Consider the following 24,892-nt stretch of genomic DNA (forward strand, 5'->3'; position numbering starts at 1 on the left):
GTCATGTAGAAACTGGTAAGGGTTTCCCAAGGATATTTAGCATGTGCTTCTAATTTTGAAACATACTAGACATGGCTATACAATATCTGCCATTGCCGGAACTTTATTTTCCCTAGTTTTAATTGTAAACAAGAGATGAAAGCGATTCAGATTGTTGAGATTAACTGCCATGCCGATTTTTTGTTACCCCAGTGGGATGCCATTAACTTCTCTGTGATGTAATTTCTGATTGGGGGATGATTTTTATACAAGCATTGTTTTCTTTTCATCTGTTGCTGAGGCTGGATGACTATATTGGTTAATTGATGCAATTTAGAGTTTTTTTTTCACTGCCCATCAATTGTTCCTTTAGATATGTTAAAAGCCATAGCAAGACCTTTATCAACATTATTGAATTCTTTTTCCCGCTTTCAGTTCCAAGGAGAAAAAAATGAAGTCAACATGATAATATTCGTTTTATGTTATATTGAATTAGATCAATTAAAAGATAAAAACTTGACACTTTCACAAATTCATTTTTACAAAGTCATCTTGATCCCACAGATTGACAATATATGGCAAAGCATTTTTTGTGGCCTCAGCAACACAAGGTTAAAGGTCAGTAAAACTAGGTCAGATGGCCACCCCAAAGCCTAAAGTTAAATGTGAGATCAGTTTGCTCATAATGATTTTTTGTGTGTGTGTATTAGTTGAATTAATACTGCTATTGAGTATCGTTTTATGACAGATATTCAATGCCTGCTTTTAAAGACATCCATTTGAATTGGCTGTTGGCGCTGGGTGACTCAGTATTGAGTGTCGGTAAATTGAGGGCCCAGCACCTTAATTAGAACATCTCATCAGCAAGATTATGTAATCTGCTGAATATTTCCTGAAAAATTGATATTTGATTGTTTCATACTGGCAACATAATATCTCCTGCAGAGTATTTTATAGATTTCAATAAATCTGCTGCATTGTGGAATTCACTAGTCTTTGTCCTCATAGTATATCTTGGCGCACTTTGCATGTTTTACTGTTTTGTACTTTCAGTCTCTCTATGTTGAATACTGCAGGGGTTATGTTATAGTGGTTAACAGTTTTGGCCATAGGAGATTTGACGTAAACTTCGATATCAGAGGTTTTCATTATAACCATGTTTAATGTAATCATGTTAGACTGTAGACTGTTAGGATGTTGTATTGGCATGTCTAATATTGAAGAATTCCCCTTTCTTTTTTATTCTAGATGCATGCTCTTCTTACATCACATCTAAGTCTCTATGAAGAAGAACTTACCAAAGAGAATTACTCCATAGTAAGTCTGCTTACTCTAGAGTCGAAGCATTAGTGACCTTACACACCACACATCGTACATTGTGAAAGCTGTGTGTACTGTAAATCAACAAATTTTTGCAACACCTTATTTTTGCGAGATAGGTACAGTCAAACCTCGTTATCTCGAACTCAATGGGACTGAGAAAAAACTTCGAGATATCCTAGGGTTCGAGATATCGATGGTAAAATACTTATGAAAATACGTGGTAAGGACTTCCCAATCACTTCGACATATCCATGGTATTCAAGATATCCGTGTTCAAGATACCGAATTTTAACTGTATTTGGTATTTATAAGCGAGACAAAATTTTCATGAATTCTGGGTTTTGCTGTATATACTCTATACTTATGAAAACATACGCGAGAATGAAATTTTCGCGAGCAGACCGTCTTGCATAATTACACGAATATAAAATTCTCGTGAATAAAAAGTGATTTACAGTATGTAATGGTGGATAGACTGGAACCTATTTTCTCACAAAGTTAATCTGTGAAACAAAATCTGAGCATTTTACATTTTACATATATGAATGCATTTTGAGTGAAATTTTATGTGCACTTCACACAAAACTGAAAGCACTTCATACAAATTTTCAGTTTAGCACACATATACTGCTTTTGGAGTCATTTCCACTTTCTACCCCCTAAAGAGTGTAAGCAAAAGTTATTCACTTTATTTACACACTAAATTATCATATACATTTAGCATATTTTCGATTACTTATTTATCAAAAAGGGTCCTTGATTATCTGTACAAATGTGGAGATTGGTGTATCTTCACATAGCACAGGTGGACTTAGTAGACCTTGTCCATGTAATATAATTTTTAAATCATAAACTAGCTGGCATCTGCATCATTGAAAACACGTAATTTGACATGAACCCCCCCCCCCCCCCCCCTCAAAAAAAAAATGAAAAATAAGAAACACAAAATTTTGGACCTAAGGAAATAAAAATAATGTGTTCTTTTTTCATGCAACTAATTTCACTGATCTGTGCACATAAATTCACCATGCTAAGATTAATGTTATTATTATAATGAGATACAATTTAAAAGATGGTACCACCTTACCTTAATTCACAGTTGTCATTTTAATTAAATATCAATTATATTAAGCATGTGAAGTGGAAACATTTTGTCAAGTTGAATGATTATTAGTAAGAAATATTTTTTTGTTCTATGCAAAAAAGTATGAAATGTGTAAATTGTTTAAGGTGCACATTTGCAGTGACCCAGTATTGTTTTTCTTAACATAGTTACCATAGATTGTTTTACTTTACTTAGTAGTTCTAGAACATAAATTTTCTGTGGGTAGGTGTTCATCAGTTTTAAATTAGTATATGGATTCTTCTATCAAAAACATATTACAACCAAGAGAGAATCCAAGATGAAAAAATACACAGAATGATGTGTTGTTTGAAAGATGATTTAAATATTTACAGCTTAATAAGGTTCAAGGATGTTACATGATCGTTGCTCGTTAATCATATAGGCAAAGTTCCTATAAAGTTCACACATCACCAAGTATTGCTGACTTAGCTGAAACAAATTGTCATTCAGGCCTAAAATATTAAAGAAAAAATTACATGTATAGGTTTTGGAAGGAAATATTTTATATCTGATTGCACATTTTAATTTTGCTGAAAAAATTATCTCCATGCAAAATTTTAATTACATGTATTTTACCTCATTGTCATCTCACAGTAACACCCTCACTATATTTAAAAGATTGGCATTTTTGTATGACTCTAATATTTTTTTTAAAAAGACACGATTTTAGTTTTCATGGCTATAAATAGGTCTATCTTTTTTCTAAAATATGTAAATCGTCTTTTAATTTACAGGAAGAACAAAAAGCCAAGTTGCAAGCGGAGAAAATTCGGATTGCGTTGGAGAAAATAAAAGAAGCAAAGATTCGTAAAGTAAGAACAGATGTCATTCTGATAAAAATCACATCACATGAAAGAATTAGATTGGTGCTCCTGATAGTTTAGGGAAAAAAGAATAATATACAATGTAACATGATTGCTAATATTCCTATTATTTTACAGATGTGATGGCACTCGAGATTAAACTAAAGCTTATGTTGTTCAGTGCATGCCATATATAGTTTACTCTGAATATTTATTGAATGTTTTTAAAATAATTATCCAATTTATTAGTACTTCTGTAGAAAATTCTAGGATGAGGCATATACACTGAATTTAATTATAGATAAGAATAGGAGGGTGACATTTTTTGGTTCTTTTTCTAAATTTAGTGACATTTTTTTACATCCATATGAAGGTAAAATAACTGACAATGATTTTTTTTTTATATAGCTGTTTGTGCGAGCTTTCGGTAAAGATGGCAGCAGTAAAAGTATACTCGTGGACGAGAAGATGTCCATCTCAGATGTTTGCAGCACACTCGCGGACAAAAATCACATGCGACTCAACTCCAAACTCGCAGTCGTTGAGCACATGCCAGAATTACTCATGGGTAAATACAATGTATAGCTACAAAATTTTAAATAAGATTAATATGGACTTATTCTCCAACATGGATATCTGGTCCTTACATGTTCTTTTTATACCCCTGCTCCAAAGGAGAGGGGGGTATACTGTTTTACCATTGTGTATCTGTCTGTCTGTCTGTCCGTAACAAAATTTTCGTCACAGTTTTCTCAGCAACTACTCATCGCAGGTGCTTGAAATTTTAGCACACACTTTGCTGAGGCATGCCATATGGTGGGATTCATTTTTGTACGAATCTGATGTCACATTCTTGTTCATCCTTGTGTCTGTCCATAACTGAACTTGTGTACATTCACATCAAAGCGGAGGTATTACTAGTGAGCATTGGCTCACAGACTTCTTGTTTTAAATTAATTGCAAGTCTCAGAAATTAGAAGAAGAAGAAACTTTACGAATAAGTTTCAATTATCATTTTCTCTGTAAGAAGTTTCCAGTAAAATGTGCCCATGGCAGTGATTTTAAAAAATATTGATTTAGTAATTTGCACTATAAAATTCTTTTCGTTTTACGATTACCTGATTATGGTCTCAGTTTCGTGTTATCTGATTGACTTAATTCTAGGAAATATTGATTGATTCTCAGTTAAGAATTTTTACATCAAAAGGACCTATTGATCTGTTATAGAGAAAGGGGTCGGCAGTGCTTTCTTTGGTGTTAAATAATTCTGTGTGTTTAAAGAAAAAAAGTGCAACAAGTTGAAAAAAAGATAGCGACAGTTATAAGCAGTGTACAATGCAGTTCTATCATAGTTCAGTTGGCCCATAGTCAGGCAACTTAGTAATACTTCTTGAGTTCGCCGTAAATTTAGTGTTAATTCTGGAAATGTCTACGTTGTACCTATGCTTTGCAAGAATTTTCTACTTTATGTAGAACTGAAGCTCATAAATATGGAGACAATTGCAAATAATTAAAGAAATGGAATGGTTATGTACTAAAATTGAAAAGTGCACAAACCATTAATGTAGAAACCAGTTTGTAAAGATTAATTATTAAGTTACATTGTTTGCTTCAGAACGTATATTGGAGGACCATGATACACTAGTGGAAAACATGGTCATGTGGACGAGGGACACAAATAACCGAATACTGTTTGAGGAGAGGGAGGAGAAGAATGATTTATTTAGGCATCCAGAGGTATTGAAGATACCACTTATTGTAATAAACCTGTTATTGTAATAGTTTGGATATTATAATATTTTGGCGTTTTTTTCTTCTTTGGTGATTGATACTTTTTAAGTTGTTATACCAATGATATAATTTTATTTATAACACATTTTACAAAAAAATTCATAATTATAATTTTTCATTTCAAGCATCTTATATAGAAGATATATTTCCCTGTATTTATTATAATCATTATTTGATTTGCGACAGAAATATTTGCTGATGAGTTCCTCTTCTGAGAAAGGTGCTTCTCTTGATCCTGGAAGGAGACATAAACTGATTATGGTAACTCTATACCTCTGACTTTTCATAATTTGATATACTGTAGTTTCCTTATTTTACTCGAGTACTTAATAATGCGAAATAACTCGTAAACATCAAATTGCGAGGACATAAATTCAAGAGAGGACTGTTTTTTTTAAGAGGTTTTACATGCTTTTCAGCAATAAAAAAATAAAAGTGGGGAATTTTGTGTGTGGTGCCTCTTGCGAAATTACATGGTAATAAATTCCTTGCATATAATTAGGAATCTACAGTATTCTTTAAATGTATGGAACATGTGCTAATATTTTTTTTATTGCAAATGAAGTTGATGCATTATTTTGTTAGATTAAAAAATAAGATATGCAAATGAACACTCTATTTCTTTCTGATATTGAGACTAAAGATATTTTTTTACCCCCTCCCCCACAAAAAAGTATTTTCATAAAACATTCATGTTTCCATTACAGGAATTCTTTGGTGGGGGAGGAAGACAAGTTCCTGAAGTTGAGGGGGTGATGTACCTTAAGTCAGAGGGTAAAAAAGCCTGGAAGAAATACTTCTTTGTTCTGAGGGCCTCGGGTCTGTACTACAATCCAAAGGGCAAAATTAGCAAGGTAGGCTTGTATTTCATAAGGGTGAAACGATAAACCGTCTGACGGTATATCGCGGTATATTTTTCCAAGGTTCAATTCACAATACGCTAAACTGATATCGCGGTTTGGTTCAATTGGTCCAGAATTATCCGAATCGTCTGTTTTGTTTCCTTTTTTACAATTTCAAAATGGTTTCCGCACAAAACGTGAGGTCGCCGATAACGCATTAACGGAAGTTAAACTCATCTCCAGCATCTTACAGACCTCAGATTTCACACGGAGAAGGACTTAATGTCATTATAAGTTAGAGATGTTAAGACAAATGATAAACCCTTTAGATCTAAACGTATTCTTTGGTAATACACGATATTTCTTCACGTGTGTATTTCGATGAAAATTCACTGTCTTGTTGACTAAAACGTGTTAACACGAGAAATATGACAACCGGTTTTCTACGTAAATAAAAGGAATAAAAGGATGAATGTCTTCCTTTTTCATTCCAATTTAAAAGGAAGATTATTAGGGAAGGCCCCCGTAGTTCCCTGTAAATGTTCATCAATGGTTTAGAATATTGTCAAAACTCAAGATCTACCCAACAATCCAATTCAAGTTAACAAAATTTTATTTTAATTATTATTAAAAAATATGAACATTTTATATAACCCTCTCAAGTTTTAAAAATATGATGACAAACTTGAAAGACTTTTTAACCTTGTTATGTATCGTGATATGTATCGTATCGTGAACTGAATACCGTGATACGTATCGTATCGTGAGGTTAGTGTATCGTTGCACCCCTAGTATTTCAATAGTTCAAATGGACCTAATATTACTAAAAAATGCATTTTGTAGTGTTACATTTCATCAATTATCATAAGTCTTGCTATTGTAAATGGTTTGTCTTTGGAAAAAAATTCCAGTGTTTTGTAAATGTCAAAACTTTGGATAGCTTTGAATGTTACTTGTAATGAAGTCTGACTGAAATTTATCAACATTTCGAGGATTAATTTTTTGTTTTAGTCTTTTGAACTTGTAATCAGAATATCTGTATGAAATATTGTTAAGGTTATAAGGCAATAATAAATGAATACCTTTGAAATTCAGTGTTTTGAACATCAAAATTTTAAATATTAGGATATATCAAAGTAAGTTAATGGTACCAAACCTCATAATCACTTCAAAGTTTCTACCTCAATATCTTAAACACTTGATTATCTTTAAGTTTTTATTTTTTACGTGTCCCATATCATACCTGAGGTATTTATGCTCAACTGTGACAAAGGTGTAATGGAGTCTGATATTTTGCAGGCATCCAAAGATTTAGTTAGCATGGTGAACTTTGATTTTGTGGACGTTTACCGAGGACTTGGGTGGAAGAAGAAATATCATGCTCCCACAGATCACTGTTTTGCTCTCAAGGTTAGATGGATTGAATACATAACATTTGTTGTCATAGATGACGTGGGGGGAAAATATGAACTTTGTCAATTAAGATGCAGTTTTGCATATTTTAGCATTTCAGTATAAAATCCAGGTATATGTGTATGAGTATTGCTGTATTGATTAATAATTATGCCTTATTATCTAATTGACCTTTATTTGACCTTATTTAGCATCCGCAGATACAAAAGAAGACATCTAAATATATTAGGTACTTCTGTACTGAAAACAAGAATGCTCTCGATCAGTGGATTATGGGTATCAGGATCGCCAAGGTAACAGACAAACTTCCTATTAATAGCTATAAACATGATAAAGTACATGTATATATATATATCATAAACTGTTATGTTGTTTGAAGTATAAGGAAATTTTTGAGAATGAGTGATATTTGGAGATATATGTAAGATAAATATTTCCTTTTGTTGGTTTTGTCATTTGGTCACTAAATCTTAATTGTCAGTTTTGTTGGGCTGCAAACAAATTATTGTTAAAATATATTGTCTTGTGACGAATGGGTTAACTTCTTCACCACTGCATTCAGGACACTTCAGAACTTCCGAGTTAATGAAGAGAAATTTCCTGTGGAAAAAAACAATATCACGTATATATAAACCCTCTGTGACACTTTTCTGTTGTCATAATTTGATTCTTGCCTTGTGTTGGCCGTGTTATAACATACTCTCAGATTTTATCCTGCAGTGTAAGTCATATAAGGGGAAGTGAATGAGAGGATATATACTATTAGGAGATTTCATTAGAGAATATTTTTAGGGAAGATTTGCTGAATATAGATCAAAGGTTTGTATATTATACTAAATCTAATGAGATCTATCAGGAGAAATAGTGACGTCCTCTTGTCAGTACACTCGAGTTCTGTTGTCATTATGAGCCAGATTGAGGAAGATACAGTGTGTTTATACTGGATATAAACACTTAAGGTCTTATTTCACAGTTTCCTGAAAGGATTGTCAAATTTTGACTGAACAAAAGAGTCTTATCATAATAGATCAAATTTGACTCTGTTTTTTTCCTTCCAAATATTGTGATCCATGGCCAACAATGTTGTTTTATTTTTAGAAGATGAGAGCTATGTTTTCAGTTATCCAGAGTGAACCAGTTTTCATTTGAAAGTTAGTTCTTTTATATATGGAGTATCTACAATCAGCTTGTGGGTGTAGCTCATCTAAGTACTAATCTCTTTGTGATAGGTGATGTCCCTATAGGACTTTGTTAATCAGCATTATAGTAGGATGAAGGATTTAAATTAATGTGTGCCCATTATGTTATGAGTGTAAATTTGTGAGCAAAATTTCAAGGAAGGCCACGAGAATTAATGAAAATCTGTGGTGAAGGATTTGATGTTGAAAGTTATGATGATGTTTTGAGAATCAAGTGTTTATTTAATTCAGACTCGGTATTAAGACGTGCTGAAGTCAGTACTCTGACCGGATGAATTTATTTATAGAATTTTATACATGTATTTAATGGAGCTTGGATTTCTAGACCCAATCACTATTGTTCATTTCCACTTCAGGTGAAAATTTTCCCTTTTCTTGTGCCTATCACATCATTTGAAATTTTATTGCTATATATATAAAAGAATTTTTCAGCAAGTTTGATTTGATAATGTTGATGTGTGAACTTGGTAAATAATCTGTTTGGTAAAATGAACTTCCTCTTAATCAGAGATCAGATAAAGAAAATCTATTGATTGTCTTTTACTTTAATTTCAGTATGGCCATCAACTATTGGACAATTATGAAAAACTTCGACATGAAATACAGATGTGGGATTACCGGGAGATGCGCAGTAGCGTGTCTGAAGTCTCAAGTGAAGCTCTTGAGTTAAATCCGGATGTGAAAGACAGTCGACTGTCTATGCCAGAGCCAAAATCCAGGAACTCTATAGTGTACGTACAAAACTCTAGTTTTACAACCCATGGTAATGTGTTAGAACATTCAGAGGATCTCATCGGGCCAGAATCACAAAAAACGACACTCAGCAGTCAGAGTTCCCTAGAACTGCCACCGAGCGGTGGACTTCAGAAAACTCATACCAAACGTGTGTCATTCAGTAATACTCCTAGTGTGATTAACGCAGACTCAGACACCGAGATGAGGGTCAGACATCGAGATTCCATTACGAGTGCATCCACAGATTCCAGTGAGGACTCGACTTCCAGTGGCGAGAGCAGACACAGTGCTAATTCATCTGCTTCTCGTGGGAAATTTCGGGCAAAAATTCCTGTAACCACAGGTACCACACGTCAAATTTCTGAAATGGTGCAAGTTGCTTACGAAGGAAGTTCAATTTCATCATGTGAGTCAGATACTCGAGCTGGTGGTCATGAGAGGAAGCCGTCTCTAGCAAAACATAGTGAGAAGGAGAAGTCTAGAGCTTCTAGTCATAGACACGAAAGGAAGAGTTCTGATGGAAGTATAGAGAGAGAATATCGCACTCTGAAGAATGTGTCACCTCAGCATACTTTGTCACATCGAGCCCCGCCCTCACCCCCTCCCCTGAAATGTCCACTGAATTACCAAAGTATACAAGAGGATGATGAAGTGTGGCAGAGGAATGAGAATTTTGTGCCCACTAGCACCTACCCCTACCACCCACCCCAACAAATAGCAGGCCAAATGTCAATGCATAAAATGCCCATGTCTCCTCAGCTTCCAAGGGTATATTCTGATCCCTCTCAAGAGAGGTGTATGTCTCCTCCCCCACATGAGAGGTTCAAGTCTCCTCCCCCTCCCTCTCACAGGGTCATGTCTCCCCCATCACATCACAGAGCGATATCCCCCACTTCAGCACCGATAGATCCCTGGGAATATCGCACTGACCTCCCTCCCCCTCCTGGGGCTATGTTTTCTCATGGTGAGTCTGGAGGCAGGCCACAGGGATCACATGGTTATCAAGAACAAAGGCTCTCTAAGCACACTGTGGCAGCACCGAAAACTGTATCACCTAAGGTGCCTCAGAACTTGAGTCAGTCTCCACCTCCACCCATGCCGCCACCAGGGCCAATGGCAAAACCACCCTCACCAGGGGCCTTACCATTTCACCCACCTCCTCTCACAAGTCTCTCCAACCCTATGTTCAAGCAGGCTAATGTTTTGTCAGAGGAATGTGATAGCAATGCTTCTTCTCCTTGTCCCTCAGAATCTTCACCCACAACTCCTAGGAGTATGTTGGCAATGCCTCCTGCTATGCCACTCTTACAAAATCAGTATGTAAGCTTACAGTCAGGTGCTATGAACCTCGGTAAAGCTCCTTCAAAGTCGGGTCCAGAGGTCACATCAGATTCACCTTTGTCTCCTATGTCTGCACCCCAACCTATCCCTCCTGCTGGGTCTATGGCCTCCCCACCACCTATGAGCCAATCAAAAGCACAGAAAACCTACCCACCACCTTTGTCTTGTGGGGCCACAAGGCCATCAGCTAGCCCAGGGGTGATGTCCCCTGTAAGCCCAATCTCCCCTGCCCTGGTCCAGTCACCTCAGATGAGAAACAGTGCACATGGTTATGAACATTTTGATCAGGTTAGAGTGAGGCCAGGATCACAGGGTAGCCGTGGTTCTACTGGGAGCAATATGTCCAGAACTTCCTCAGGGGGATCTGTCAACTGCTATCCACCCCCACCCCCAAACCCTGGGGCTCAGCCAATGTCCCCCAGATTAGATGACAGTGGTAAATCATTGCCGTTTTTGGATGAATTATCAAAACGATCTAGTACTGGGCCTAAAAAGGTTCCTCCGCAGACGTTGCCTAAACCAACAGATTCAAATTCAAACATGCAAAATATCAATGGTGCTACAAATACACTGACTAATGGGGTCACCCCACATAATCACAAGCCTGAGATTGTCAGGCCAAATAGTGCTCCCGTCAAAAAGGGGGTGCCGCCGCCCCCTCCCAAACGCAGCGAAACTACGAGACTCTCGTCAGAAGTATCCAGAATAAAGGACCAAGATAACGTAGTGCCAAGTGTTCATGATTCACCATTATACGAGAACTTTCAGGAGTGCGAGGGAATAATGGACATTAATGACCTTCCTCCCCCTCCCCCAGAACTTTTAGCGGGTTTAGCTAGTGACGGTAATGTCAAGAGAGGTAAACCCCCACCCCCTCCTCCAAAACGAAGTCGTGAAACTCATCTCACACAACAGACATGACGTGACAATTCTGTGTTAATTGTATTTTGAATGTTATATAATAATTGTACCATCCCTTGCATACAATGTGAACTAGAGTAGATACGTGTGATGTTAAAGTTTGTATTCTGAAGATTAGATCTTTGATAAAAAGGTAAAAACAGGCCCACTTTTGATTTTATGAAGAAGAAAAAATGGCTGTTTGATTTCTTTTTAATTGAGAGGGCTGTATTTTTATACATTATAATTATACCAGATATTGTTGGATCACTTTGCTGGTAAACATTTGATAAGTTTTAAGAATTCCTGTTGTGTTTAATACTTATGTTTTGACTTGGTTGAAAGGCCAGTAACTCTTTTTAGTGTGAGCTTTTAAGAGAAACAAATCTTTTCAGGGAAAGTTTTAAAAAAAGTCAAAATGTTAAATGATTCTATACACATGTACCAGTATCTGAAATTGAGACAAGAGTTATTGCCCTTTAAATCTGTGCAAATGTACCACGCAGTTAAGTGCTTTTACTTTGTTTTGTATATGTTGTGGACAGTATTGCTGTTTATATATTACAATAATTATATACTTCAGTGTCTCAATCAAAATCATTTTTGTGACATCAGTGTGCTTTGATCATATTTTTGTGAGTGTATTTTGTGTAAAATTATACTGAAATGCAAGGTGGAACAAAATGTCTGCTTCGGTATAATTAATGCATATGCATGTATGACGTAACTCAAAACATGATCAATACTTCTTCATAGATATAATTGTCAAGTCTAGTCATTGCCATATTTTTACAGTAAGCACAACTGTTTTGAGAGAAATTGTTAATAGTCTTAATTTATGAGAAATTAGTGATTAAAATGCTCCTCTGCAATTTAGACATCAATTCTAAAAATATCCCTGTTTGTTTAAGGAAGTAGACATGAAGACATAATATTTTGATTCTTAGTTTTTCTGTTGTATTTCCTCTCAGTTATAGCTTTACAAATGTACTTTTTTGTCGGCTCAAGCTGTTACCATGACAACCCTCAGTGACCAGTATTGTAATTGCACCCCCTGCTATAACACTTTCACATTCAAGGCTTTACTTGTTAAGTACATGTACAAAAGAGGAACCAAAGTACACATGCTGTGCTTTTACAAAAGGCAACATATTATGCAATATTTCTTTTATATCTTTGTAATTTTTTGGAGTGGAAGTTGACTTGAATAAAAATGATGTTAGGAAAACATGTAGAAGTTTGGTGCAGATGATATACAGTATTAAAAATCATCACCAGTCATCAGTCATGATACAAAGTCATACAAAATTCAATTATTAGCTTATAAACCACCTGTTAAATTTATTCACATGACCTTTAAGTTCATGAATTTCCAGTGTGTGTCTAAGGCTTGTAATCAACAGGGCTGACACTTTATTATGGAGTTGGAGTGGTCAACATAACAGATCCACCTAAAAATAGGAAATATTCCTATAAACTAACTCTCTAATATTATTAAGTCAAGAAAGAAAACATGTTCAAGCAATAATATAATATTAAAATATTATATTTACTGCAATCTCCTATATTCTTTTTTCAAAGAGGTTTAAAGCCCATGACCATCGAGCCAGCTTATTTAATTCTGTTAGGACTTTTGGGCTTGCACGCTTTTGTGTGAGCAATCCTATACTGGATCTTTAGCATTAAGTCAAAATTGTGGGCAATGTCATTTCTCTGTAAGCGTTGTTGAGATACCTGAATGGTTGCCTCTTGAATCATTAAATTCTTTGAAGTCTAGTTTTGTATGCTCACCTAATGCATCTGTAAGACCTGCAATGTACATCTCAATAACTTTACTACAATTTTCAAAATGAGTCAAAATGTTAATAAGTATGCTGTATTTATTTATGATTCTAACATTAGTTAAGGGGTCAGTTTTTTTTACTGTTTTTGTCAGTGTAAATTTTGATATATCTCAAAATCATTTTAATGGCTTAGTGATTCATTCAGTTGTAAGTTACCAGGAAATAGGCACCAGATTATGTAATTCTATGTCAGTAAAGGTCAGGTTGGGGTAGGAAGCATTATATTTAAAGTAGACAAATAAAGAATTTATCTTTATGCAGATTTAAATAAAAATGCAGTAGAACCAAGGATAACTGGTTTACATGTAATACCATAGCTGTTTGACTGAGAAGTACTGTTCTAATACACTGTACACATATTTGAAAGACCTATAACTTTTCTGTATAAAGTTCCATGGTTTGATTGAATTAGGAGTTGGCATAATACATAAATCTGTCTCCAACAACCATTTTTAATGATTTGTTTAAACTTCCAAGTTGGGAACTTGGATTTTTTATGTCATTTTTAAGGGAAAAATCAACATAATTTCTGGTGTTACAAAGTGACAGAAAGATTTGTACAGGGTTTGTGCAATAATAAAACATTGTGCATAAAAGTCAGTGGTGTTTTGTTTTCATTTTTACATTCCCATCTATAGGTATAGCTAGACAGAATTATTATGGTTTTTCCTTTCCATTTGTAGTTTATCAGACTTTTCTAGCCAGGCTTGAGTTAGGATGAATGACATTAGACTGTTAATATTAGCACAGAACTACAGAAAGTCTGAGAGTTTCAAGGCATTGCACCCTCTAATTATAGACCCATGGCCCTTTGTAAATTAGATTTCTAGACTTCTCTTTGGTTGTGCTTTGGGATGATTATTTGATACCTTGCATATGTTACAGAAATTGTCTTGCAAAATTCTGTCAATTTTGTCCAATTTAAGCCTTAATCTTCAATTTATTATATGTGTAAGTGTTCCAAATTCTGCATATTGAGTGTAAAAATCACTTTTTGTAGAGTCGGAAGAGTTTGATTCAAGTCAAGAGCTTACAGATTTTTCACTGTAATTTTTTCTTTGATAAAGAAGTAAAAAAATTGAGACATCATGATTGAGATAGCAAACTACACCTAAAATGTGCAACTGTGTATAACTAGTGGGTAAAAAAGAAACTAACACAAACTTATCTCCCCTTCAAAGTAAGATTTTCCTAAATACATCTACATGCAAGAGTATATTGTGGGCAATAACAGTGACAAGTCTAATTCATGTCATCTATATTGCATAATGCTCAAGGTAACTACATGTATTAAACAGTATATTATAAAGTTTTCAAGTTCAAAGTTTAAAGTCCTAATGTCACGGGGTCCTAAAGTGGATATTATTTTATTATGACTGTTCAAGGTCAAAAATTTTGTGATGGATCCCAGATTAATATCATCTTACCATGCCTCAAGTTTGAAGTCCTATGTCAAGGGATTCTCAATTTGTGATCTAGATGTTATTGTTTCATTTGACCTTGATTTATGATATGGGTCAAGGTCAAAAGTTTTAATTTGGTTCAGTGCATCTCAACTTCCCATGTTCCAATGTCAAAAGGTCCTAAAGTTAAAAACCTGGGGATTTTTTTTTTAACTTGATTGGGTCAATGGGTCAATTTCTTCTCTTAAGTAACCTTGACCCTTTGTAGATATCTGTGATTCAGGTTCATAATTCATTTTCAGGTAAAAACATCATTTTTTAAATGCACTTCCAATGTACCTGTCTAACTTTACTACTAGTGAACCTGAAGTTCGTAACCAATATGTCATTGTTGAGAGCCCTGTCAAACCAACTGGTCATACACAATCTTCCTGTCAAGTAGAGCTCCCAGTGTTTCTTGATTACAAAGAGATGACCTGGACAGAAAGAAGCTATTTATCTTCCAGTGACTATGAACTTATTTGCCCAAATGCTCTTGAGTCAAGTCAAGGTTGTAGCATGCTTGAAAATCAGCAGCAATCTGTGACAAGTAGGGGCAGAGTTTTTTCTGCTGTTTCAACAAATATCTTGACACTCCCTGATGTAATTATTTTGTAAGGTATCGATTCCAACTGTCTTCTGTTAAAATGTTTTGGATTAAACACAAATTTAACATTTTTGGGTCTTGCACTAGTGACCTAAAACTTGCCAATACGACCTTAAGTTCATGGTGCACTTTCAGGACATAAACAATTATTTGGTTTATAAACTTACAATACTGTATTTTTTTCTCCACTGCGAAAAATATGGATTTGAAAGAAATTGTAGTTATGCCAATGCCCTTGAAATCAACCAACCAATCACTTGTTCAGAGCAATATCTGTCAAATATAATTTTGTGAAGTGTACAAAATTTTTACTTGAAATTTTTTTTAGAAATATTCAGAACTTCATTACAAATATGAAGTTCCTTCTTACACATATGTAACCTTGAACACAGAAATTGGATCTAGGGAATATAGATCTTCAATATAAGCATGTTTTATTGCTCACGAGAGTATTATAAATATCAATTGATTTCCGTCTTACAACTTCCTGAATAAACATAATTCAATAAGATAATTTATAATCCATGTAGGATAAAAACAATATTTTAAAACAGCAAGTTTTTATGGTCAGGTTTGGGTAATGTTGTTTTATCATGCTTTTGGATCCAAATACCATGCCCAGGACACTGAAAATTCATTTTTGAAAAATAACACAATATACAGTGTATATTGACTTCTTTTATCAGTTTTATTTGCAAATTTTCATCATGATAAGAAAAATAAAGTAATAATTAAACAAAACTGCAATGATTTTTTTAATACTGACATTACCATATGCAAGGTTTCTCAGTGAAAAGTCAGTTGATTAAAACAAGTTCAGACTACCAGATAGGATCGCTGACAATCTCTCTTTAAAACATTTTTTTAAAAATTAAAATGTTAAATGACCAAGTTGTCATCCTAAAATCATACAAAACAATGTTTAGCAGACCAAAGAAAAAAAAATTAACTTTAGTCTTAGAACCTATGACCTAGCATTTCTCTGGTCAAGTAGGACCACACGATAAACATGTAATCATCTTTGTAACTTTCTAACTTGAAAATCTATTTCACTAAAAATAAATCTTAGCACTAAATGCATATGACAAATTCTGTTTTTATACATTTTGTAGGAATACAAAATTTTCAGACATAATTTGAATGAGATTACAATGCAATATAAAATGGCTTCAATTCCACAGCATAACATACAAAAGATACATGTAATAATGATAAAACATTGGAAAGATTAAAAAAAGCATCATAGTGAGAAGAGATGAAAGGAAATCTTGAAAGATTTAGAAGTACTTGGAAATGAAGTCTATGTACTACAACTGCATCATGTTAACTTTCTTTTGTGTTAAACATAAAATAAACATAATTCACATTTACACAATCATATGGGAGCCCCTGTACAATAGAAAAAAAAATCCCTGCTAGTAAACATTAATCATCACAAATTAAACATTGCATGCAGAATGTACCTTATATCTTACGGTATATTCATGGTTTTTTTGTTGTAAAAATTGTATATACTCAGATTATATCCTTCAACTTTCACGATTTTATAAAGGCGCTGGCACTACATCTAAGGGAAGTAACTCCTTCATTCTCTGGATATTGAAGGAAATGAGTTGTACCGTGTTCAGTCTTCTTTGACTCTGGCAAGACCTGCTCTGCTACAACTGCATTCATCTTAAATGAATAATAACACTTCTTACTATACAACAATAATTGAAAAATAACTAATAAACACAGTTTATAGGACATTATATGTAGTGTTCTGCTAATGACTCATTTTGTTTAGATGTACATATATATACCTGTCTTAACTTGTATCCCAGGTAAAACTAACTTTAGCTTCTGTCAAAGAATGCATCGCCTCTTCGTATCTTACTGCAAGGAGAATGGAAGAATGATGAAGAAAAACTATACTTATGGTTTGATAAATGGGTACATATACTGCCAAGAGAAATTAAACATCACATGGTTTTACAAAAGTCATATTTTCCAGTAAAACATTTTACCTGCGACCTACACTTGCATGTACCCAATATACAGAGGTTGAAACAGCAGTGAAGTGCTCATTTACTTCACTTTCTTGTTTTTGTGAAAAGGGCTACAGTGCTCTGTGAGTTTTCCTTTAATAATTACAATACTGACCTATTAAGAGGTTTTTCTTTATAAGACACTGGTCCCCCTCGCCTGGGTCGCTTTTTATCTGGCTCTCTGTAAATACACAAATGTATCAGTCTGAAATATGATTGTGTTAAATATTCTCTCTCCTACGATATTCATACTCATGTTTTATCAACTTCAAAAAATATTGAGCTCATTTTAAAATATTAACATTTGCCGGCAGATGTAACACACAGAGCTTAATGTAAAAAGATTCTTTAACAGGACAAAAATGATCTTTTCTTAACCACCGAATTCTTTTCTTATTAACCAACAGTTGCAGCCTAAAATAATGTTTCTTGCTTAGTGTAGGTCATTTTATAAAACTTTATTGGAATCTACTGTCAGCACTGTGTCATTTTGTCCATCACAACTCAACTTACTCAGAATTAAGTGAGGAGGGTAGAGATTGGGCCAGTTGAATATCAGACAGTGTGATAAGTGAGGAGGGTAGAGACTGGGCGAGTTGAATATCAGACAGGGTGACTTACTCAGAATTAAGTGAGGAGGGTAGAGACTGAGCCAGTTGAATATCAGACAGGGTGACTTACTCAGAATTAAGTGAGGAGGGTAGAGACTGAGCCAGTTGAAAATCAGACAGTGTGACTTACTCAGAATTGAGTGAGGAGGGTAGAGACTGGTCCAGTTGAATATCAGACAGTGTGACTTACTCAGAATTGAGTGAGAAGGGTAGAGATTGGGCCAGTTGAATATCAGACAGTGTGACTTACTCAGAATTGAGTGAGGAGGGTAGAGACTGGTCCAGTTGAATATCAGACAGTGTGACTTACTCAGAATTGGTTGAGGAGGGTAGAGACTGAGCCAGTTGAAAATCAGACAGTGTGACTTACTCAGAATAGAGTGAGGAGGGTAGAGATTGGGCCAGTTGAATATCAGACAGTGTGACTTACTCAGAATTGAGTGAGAAGGGTAGAGACTGGTCCAGTTGAATATCAGACAGTGTGACTTACTCAGAATTGGTTGAGGAGGGTAGAGACTGAGCCAGTTGAAAATCAGACAGTGTGACTTACTCAGAATAGAGTGAGGAGGGTAGAGACTGGTCCAGTTGAATATCAGACAGTGTGACTTACTCAGAATTGGGTGAGGAGGGTAGAGACTGAGCCAGTTGAATATCAGACAGTGGATCAATGGAGGGTTTTCGGTGCCCGATCTCTGTCAGCCTCTTTTTCAGCAGTGCTAGCTTCTCCTTACTACTGCTCACATTCTACAAAAGTAAATTCAGAAAAATCCTTTTTACAAAACTTTTAAACACATCTGTGTAAGAAAAGCATCTCAGAAATAAATTTTAATAAAGCTGGTCCAGTCAGTTCAAATCATATTCTCACTTTTTGATATTAACGGTGTATAATACTCATGAAAAGTTTAAAGATATTTCTGAAATACAAATAACTGACATGGAAATCTACACTTTACTTACCTCAGCAGTATTTTCTTTCTCCATGCCATGGTTATTTTGTGTTTTTTCTGATCCTTGATGACTCTTCGATTTTTCTGAGCCTAGGCTCTTTGGTGTTGTCTCTGATTGTTGATGACACTTTGATTTTTTGGCACTTTGGTTGTCTTGTGATTTCTTCTTTGAGCTTTTCTTAGACTTGGATTTCACTGCTGACTTCTGACTTTTCCTCCTTGGCATCTCTGGTGTTTTCAAGAGAGGGCTCTTGTGACTTATTTTTGCCACATCATTCTCTTTTTTCTCACCTTTTGCAGCCCCTTCCTGGTTATTTACTTTAACACCACTACTGCTCTCTGTTGCTCTTTTGGCCGAAACATGTTTATAGAGTTTATCAAAATCAGAAAAAGTAATGTCATCGTTATCATCCACAACTGTGGGCTTGGTGTGACCTCGTTCTCGTACAAAGTGGGATAATCGATCCTCAACACTTACAGCAGAGATGGGAGACACTGATTCCGAGGTTGTAGTTTTGTCTTTATTTTCTCTATGTTTTCTTGACGTATCTTCTTGGCTCCCCTCACTTGTCTTCTTTGCTTCAGTTTTCGAACTAACAGTTTTCAATTCTGCTCCATCTCTTGCTTTCTTCTCTTCCATTTTATTGCTTTCTTTTCCCTTCTTTTCCTTGAGTCTTCCATTGTCTTCATCTACTTCTTCATGTTTTCTCTTTGTCCTCATCTTTGCTGAAGCAGAAGATGAAGACATTTCTTCTCTACTGTCAGAATTAACCTCAACCAAGGACTCATTTACAGACAATCCCTGTCCCTCTGGCACAACCTCCCTTGCTGTGTCTTCGTCAGAGCTGACAGACACCAGAACCTCTTCCTGCCTGTCTGATTTCCTTGATGTTCTCTCCTGTTCCTTACTTCCAGCCAGAGATGCCAGAAAGCTCTTTGTCTGCTCTACTTCTCCCTTCTCCTTTGATCCAGATGACTTCCTCAACGACTCTAAAAATGATTTACTTGATTTCTGGGATGTTTCATCATTTGATATTTCACCTGCACAAGAATTTGGTTGTATGTCCAAATCAATTTCATTAACCTCAGTTTCTGACAATTTATCTTGACACACCTTGTCTTGATGCCCCATTTCTTCCACTTTTTCTTTCATTGACCGAGCCCTTGACCTACTTCTTGTTTTCCTAACAATTTTTACCTCCTCTGCATCCTCACCCTTCCCTCCATTTGGTTCCTCCTGCTCAGCTTTATCAGTATTTTCCTTCTCCTGTACCACAGATTTCCTTGTCCTTGACCTGCTTGTTCTCTCTTTACTGACCTTGACCTTCTCTTCTGAATTACTATCCCTTCGTTTCCTTGATCTGCCTCTAGATCTAATTTGCTCACTAGCTGCTGACGATTCATAGTCGCTGTCTTCCTCCCTCTTTTCTCCTTTTTTCTCTCTTCCTCTTCCCCTACTCTGTGACCTTGTCCTCCTTCCTATCTGCTCCTCTTCTCCACTGCTATACCTTTTTCTGGATTTTGACCTTCCTTGTCTTTTAGTTTTTGACTTGACTTCTGTATCTTCTTCCTCCTCCTCTTCTTCATCAGAGGATGCTTCTTTATAGGTTCGGGGTCTTGACCTTGACCTTCTGGATTGCCTGACTGGTTCCCTGTCTACAGCTGGTGACCCTTTGGCCATTGGTACATAATATACTGGGTTATCTGGCAGAAGCTTGGGCTCTTTTACTGGTTTATTTGTTTTCACCTTCTTGTCCTCATCCTTATTACTTTTAACCTTTTTACTGTCATCTTTCGATTCTTTTTCATGATGGCCTTTTTTCGAATTAGATGTCTTTTCAACCTCTTTTTCTTTAACTTCTTTTTCTTCGTTGGGGTCACTGTACAAGGATTTAACATCTAGTGTAACAGTTGGAGTTCTGTCCCCAAAGTCAAACACGTTTTTCGGTTTGCCTGGTGTCTTGGTGATGGTTGAGATAACTTCACTGGTAGCCTTACTTAGTTTCACTTTCCCTTTTGATCTGGCTCTGGACACAGGTTTCTCGGGAACAGGCTGTCGTGTTCCATCGTCCATTTTTCTTGAAGCACGGTACTCAAAATTGCCAGGCTTGGATACTCTCATTTCAACAACTGATTTTCCAGTGGCTTCACCGTCTTTCTTTCCAGGTTCCTCAGATTCTTTCTTTTCTGCTGTTTTTTCCACGCTTTCATCTTTATCACGTTTAGATGTTTTAGTTGATTTTGAGTGCTCATTGGATTTCATCTTTTCCAGTTTACTCTTTAAAGCCGCCACATTGGACTTCCCAACAGTCTCTGCTGCTTTCTTCTCTGAGGCTTTCTTTGAATTCTCTACATCTTTGTTATCGTTTTCATCTTCCACTCTGATTTTACTCTCTTTCTGTGAATTTTTCTCTCCCTTTTTGCTGCCATTGTTGTCATCGCTTTTAGAAACTGAGGTTTCGTTGCTGTTATTGATGGAGTCAGTTGAGATCTGTTGTGTAAAGTTATACACCTCAGTCATCTCCATATCTGTATTGAAGTACCTGGTGTGATCATCCTCTTCCATTGGCTCAGGGTTCTCTGAACTCTCTGATGAATTCGGAGGAACCACAAATGTCTCCCTCCTGTCTTTGGGCTCCTCTGGCAATAAACTCTGAGGTTTGACAAAAGTCTTCCTTCTATCATCAGAATTCTCTGTTTCATTCTCTGCAGGTGGACAGGAATTCATTTCAGAATTTAAATCTCCAATATCAGCCACCACAAATGTTCCTCTTCTATCCATTTTATCCTTATACTTCACTTTCTTCTCTAAAGAGCTTCCACCTTTGATGTCCTTTGATGTCCTAGATTTTTCTTTTCCATTTTCCTTGATCTTCTTCTTCTCTTTTTCAGCCATAACTTCTACATCCTTTCCACCATCTGTATTATCTGTGTTTGATGGCTCCTTTGTTATTCCTACAGCTCTCTCCTTCCTTGGCACACGTTGAGGGAGTTTAGACACGTGTGACTTAGTTTTATCTTCTTTTTCACTGTTCTGAGATTTTCCCGATTCTACTTCTAAGTCATCTGAAAAAAAAAAAAAAATCAGGAACCGTCACTACAACTCAACACAAAGCAAAGGAAATGCAATGTAATATCAACTCTCCAATTAAATATGTTTAGATTTTTTTTATACCACTAATGTTAAGGAGAGCTGAGTCTAAATCAGTAAGCGGCTCCACGTCCTCCAGACTCATTGTCTGTTCAGCAATCACACTCATGTCGTGTGAACTGATGGGGAACATGGGGAGGGACTGGGCAGGGCCCCCTTCTGATGTGGGTAAGGCTTCCTTAGGGAGAGATAATGAGGATCCCTTGGTCTGTGCATAAATAGATCTGAAAGAAGACATCCAGAAACATTCAGCATTCTCATTACAACATTTATGAAAGAGGTAACAATTTTACAAAAAAAATGTAAATATCAGTTCACACCATGAACAAGTAAAACACTGTCTGTAATTTTTTTTTTTTTACATTTACCTCTGATATGCAGGGCCATTGACATCAACTTCCAAATCCGCATTAGAGGAGTTGCCAACAGAGGAAGTCTTCCTGGATCCAATGGTTGACCGTCTGGACGACTGGACACAATGATGAAGAGCCTCGCTCAGGTTATGGCTGACCGCAAACAGGTTCTCTCCCATCGCTGTCAGAATACCCCTCAAAGTCTCGTGATTTTGCTAGAAATATAACATGTAAATCTTTATCATGATTATTATTCAATTTAAACTTCCCCTCGTACACCCCTCAATTAATTTTGAGAATCTGCACAAGATGGTAGTTCAATAAAATGAAAACAGTTGAACTTTGGTATCTTGAAATTCGATATGTTGAATACCATGGATATGTCAATGTAAGTTGGAAGTCCCATAAACATTTTCTTTACATATTTTAATTTCAATATAAAGAGGTTTGACTGTACATGAATTTCCTAAACTATCAAGTAGTATACGAAATAAGTGGGTCAATGGAAAAAGATGCTAAGCCCATATGTCCAAGAATTGAAAACTAGAAAATCTCTTATTTTTTTTCATTTTCAGATGATTTGTTTTTCCTCAGAAGCAGATTTTATCTCTCTTTACATTCTGTACTCCTATATTATTCGATACTCAATAAACATAAAAAAAGTTAATCAAAACTTTAAAATAAAAGTAAGAACCTCTACTCTTCTAAGCACCTCCTCCTCGATCTCCTCGTTTTTCAGTCCAGACACTCGCTCGAGCATGACAATCCTCATCTCTCTTTCCTGGAGTTCCTTGCGAAGTTCATGATTCACTTCTAGAGCCGTCCGGAGTTCCTGTTTGGCCCTCTCCAGATTCACTGCCAGGGCCCGATTATTGGCTCTCAATGACTGCTTCTGTACAGAATTTACTGAAAGGAAACATGGATTTCATACGAAATTTAGTATGGATAATTGAATAAAACCTCTGAGTCAAGATTGATCATTACTAAAAAAATTTAATCTGTAGTTTCTCAGGCACTTTTGCATCAGGTCCAACACTGCGCAGTGATCAATTTTACTGACACATTAAAAAGGGATAATGACTCAATTTTCTATTTTTCCAAGTTGAAAAAGGAAACTGAGTTATGCCCCTTTTCATGCATGCTATTTCGATGTTTTTTAGATAAATTAGATAGGTATTTTCTGAATTACCATTTTATAAAGTTGTTTGGAATAACATTATATAAAGTTGAAATGAGATATATTTAATTCAAGAGTAGGAAAAAAGTAAGAATCAGTTGATATCATCGTTTTGTTGTCTGAGAAGAGATAACACTGGTTAAAAAAAAAAAAAAATTGACTGACCACGTTTCTGTTTTCTACATAGTACATATACATTTCAAACAATTATGCATTCAACATGTTCAATGTGACTGGTCAAAATCTTGGTGGGATTTGAGGGGTTTGTTTTTTATAGGCAAAGAAGTATGCATTTGTGATACTAAACAGCCAATCAATGAAGTCATGTGAAAAGTTTAGCACACTTGATCAAGTTAACTGAGTGACACACTCTTATTGGAATGATAATAACTATAAATGTATGATTTTCTCAAAAGGTTGCCAATTTTTTAATTTTAATTGCCTTGCCCCCATCCAAAAAAGGGTGTTAGAGCCCTGAATTACCATCTAGATTACAAGGAAGTTATATTTTTTTCTTTTTAACATACAAATGAATTAATTCCAGATAATGCAGTATGTGAATAAGATGGGTCTCAGAAATAACAACTGAAATTGATGTTATATGATGTCATCTTTTACTTAAATTATTGCATCTTTTTTTTTTTTTGGTATACTTACTGCTAAGATTTAGCTTTTTGGTGAGGGAAGTATTAAGTCTCTTCCTGCGTACAGATGTATCCAAATCTAACAGTGGTGTTTTCTTTTTCATCATTTTCAAGCCTCGTTTTCGCTTTTTCACACTAGCAATATTGGAAACATCCAAATTCTCCATCTCCTAAAGAAAAACAAGAGGCCCAAGGGCCAGATCGCTCACCTGAGCACTGTGGCTAGGAAAAAAGGAAAAATCAGTTTAGTATTGAAAAGCATAAATGAATAAGTGGTCCCAACCTACCCCTAAAAAGGGAGTGGGGGGGAGGGGGGTCATGATTTGAACAAACTTGAATCTACACTATCTGAGGATGCTTCCGTATAAATATGACAAACCGTGGCTTTGCTGTTCTTGAGATTTTTTAAAGATTTTTCCTATATATTCCTATGTAAAACTTTGATCATACATTGTTGCCCCACCCTACCCCCGGGGGTCATGATTTGAACAAACTTGAATCTACACCACCTGAGGATCCTTCCACATAAATATGACCAATCATAGCTTTGCTGTTCTTGAGAAGAAGATTTTTGAAGATTTTTCCTATATATTCCTATGTAAAAATTTGATCGTCCATTGTGGCCCCACCCTACCCC

At 35.6% G+C, this 24,892-nt stretch overlaps 2 protein-coding genes across 6 annotated transcripts in view; one reads left to right on the plus strand and one right to left on the minus strand.

Annotated features, from left to right (window-relative positions):
- Positions 1–13,896, plus strand: part of LOC133194091 (ras-associated and pleckstrin homology domains-containing protein 1-like) — a 43,938-nt gene extending 30,042 nt beyond the window's left edge. For 4 of the 5 annotated variants that reach the window (XM_061330052.1, XM_061330053.1, XM_061330057.1 and 1 more), the window contains 9 exons: positions 1,228–1,296; positions 3,163–3,240; positions 3,640–3,799; positions 4,847–4,968; positions 5,209–5,283; positions 5,730–5,876; positions 7,164–7,274; positions 7,469–7,570; positions 9,032–13,896. In XM_061330052.1, coding sequence (XP_061186036.1) covers positions 1,228–1,296; positions 3,163–3,240; positions 3,640–3,799; positions 4,847–4,968; positions 5,209–5,283; positions 5,730–5,876; positions 7,164–7,274; positions 7,469–7,570; positions 9,032–11,473 — 3,306 coding nt within the window. In that variant the 3' untranslated portion in view covers positions 11,474–13,896. The remainder of the gene's footprint in view (positions 1–1,227; positions 1,297–3,162; positions 3,241–3,639; positions 3,800–4,846; positions 4,969–5,208; positions 5,284–5,729; positions 5,877–7,163; positions 7,275–7,468; positions 7,571–9,031) is intronic. The other variant, XM_061330054.1, reaches the window with a different exon arrangement.
- Positions 13,897–16,540: 2,644 nt separating this feature from the next.
- Positions 16,541–24,421, minus strand: LOC133194093 (serine/arginine repetitive matrix protein 2-like). The gene is made up of 9 exons (XM_061330060.1): positions 24,269–24,421; positions 23,129–23,340; positions 22,450–22,649; positions 22,106–22,305; positions 18,941–21,996; positions 18,594–18,727; positions 17,488–17,553; positions 17,148–17,220; positions 16,541–17,019 (listed from the first exon to the last, which is right to left on the minus strand). Exons 1-8 carry the CDS (start codon positions 24,360–24,362, stop codon positions 17,181–17,183), a joined length of 4,002 nt encoding a protein of 1,333 aa, XP_061186044.1. The 5' UTR covers positions 24,363–24,421; the 3' UTR covers positions 16,541–17,019; positions 17,148–17,180.
- Between the last annotated feature and the right edge of the window lie 471 nt (positions 24,422–24,892).

This window comes from Saccostrea echinata, unplaced genomic scaffold (assembly GCF_033153115.1).
Source record: "Saccostrea echinata isolate AGI-Se365-2 ecotype Australia unplaced genomic scaffold, CSIRO_AGI_Sech_v1 ptg000028l, whole genome shotgun sequence".
NCBI lineage: Eukaryota > Metazoa > Mollusca > Bivalvia > Ostreida > Ostreidae > Saccostrea > Saccostrea echinata.

Coding starts and splice junctions, on each gene's coding strand:
- LOC133194093 (XM_061330060.1), bottom strand. CDS start 24,362: ATGATGAAAAAGAAAACACCACTGTTAGATTTGGATACATCTGTACGC. Junction 17,554..18,593: donor CCCTCCTCACCCAATTCTGA/GTAAGTCACACT, acceptor GTGTATTTACAG/AGAGCCAGATAAAAAGCGAC. Junction 17,221..17,487: donor AAAGAAAAACCTCTTAATAG/GTCAGTATTGTA, acceptor TTCTCCTTGCAG/TAAGATACGAAGAGGCGATG.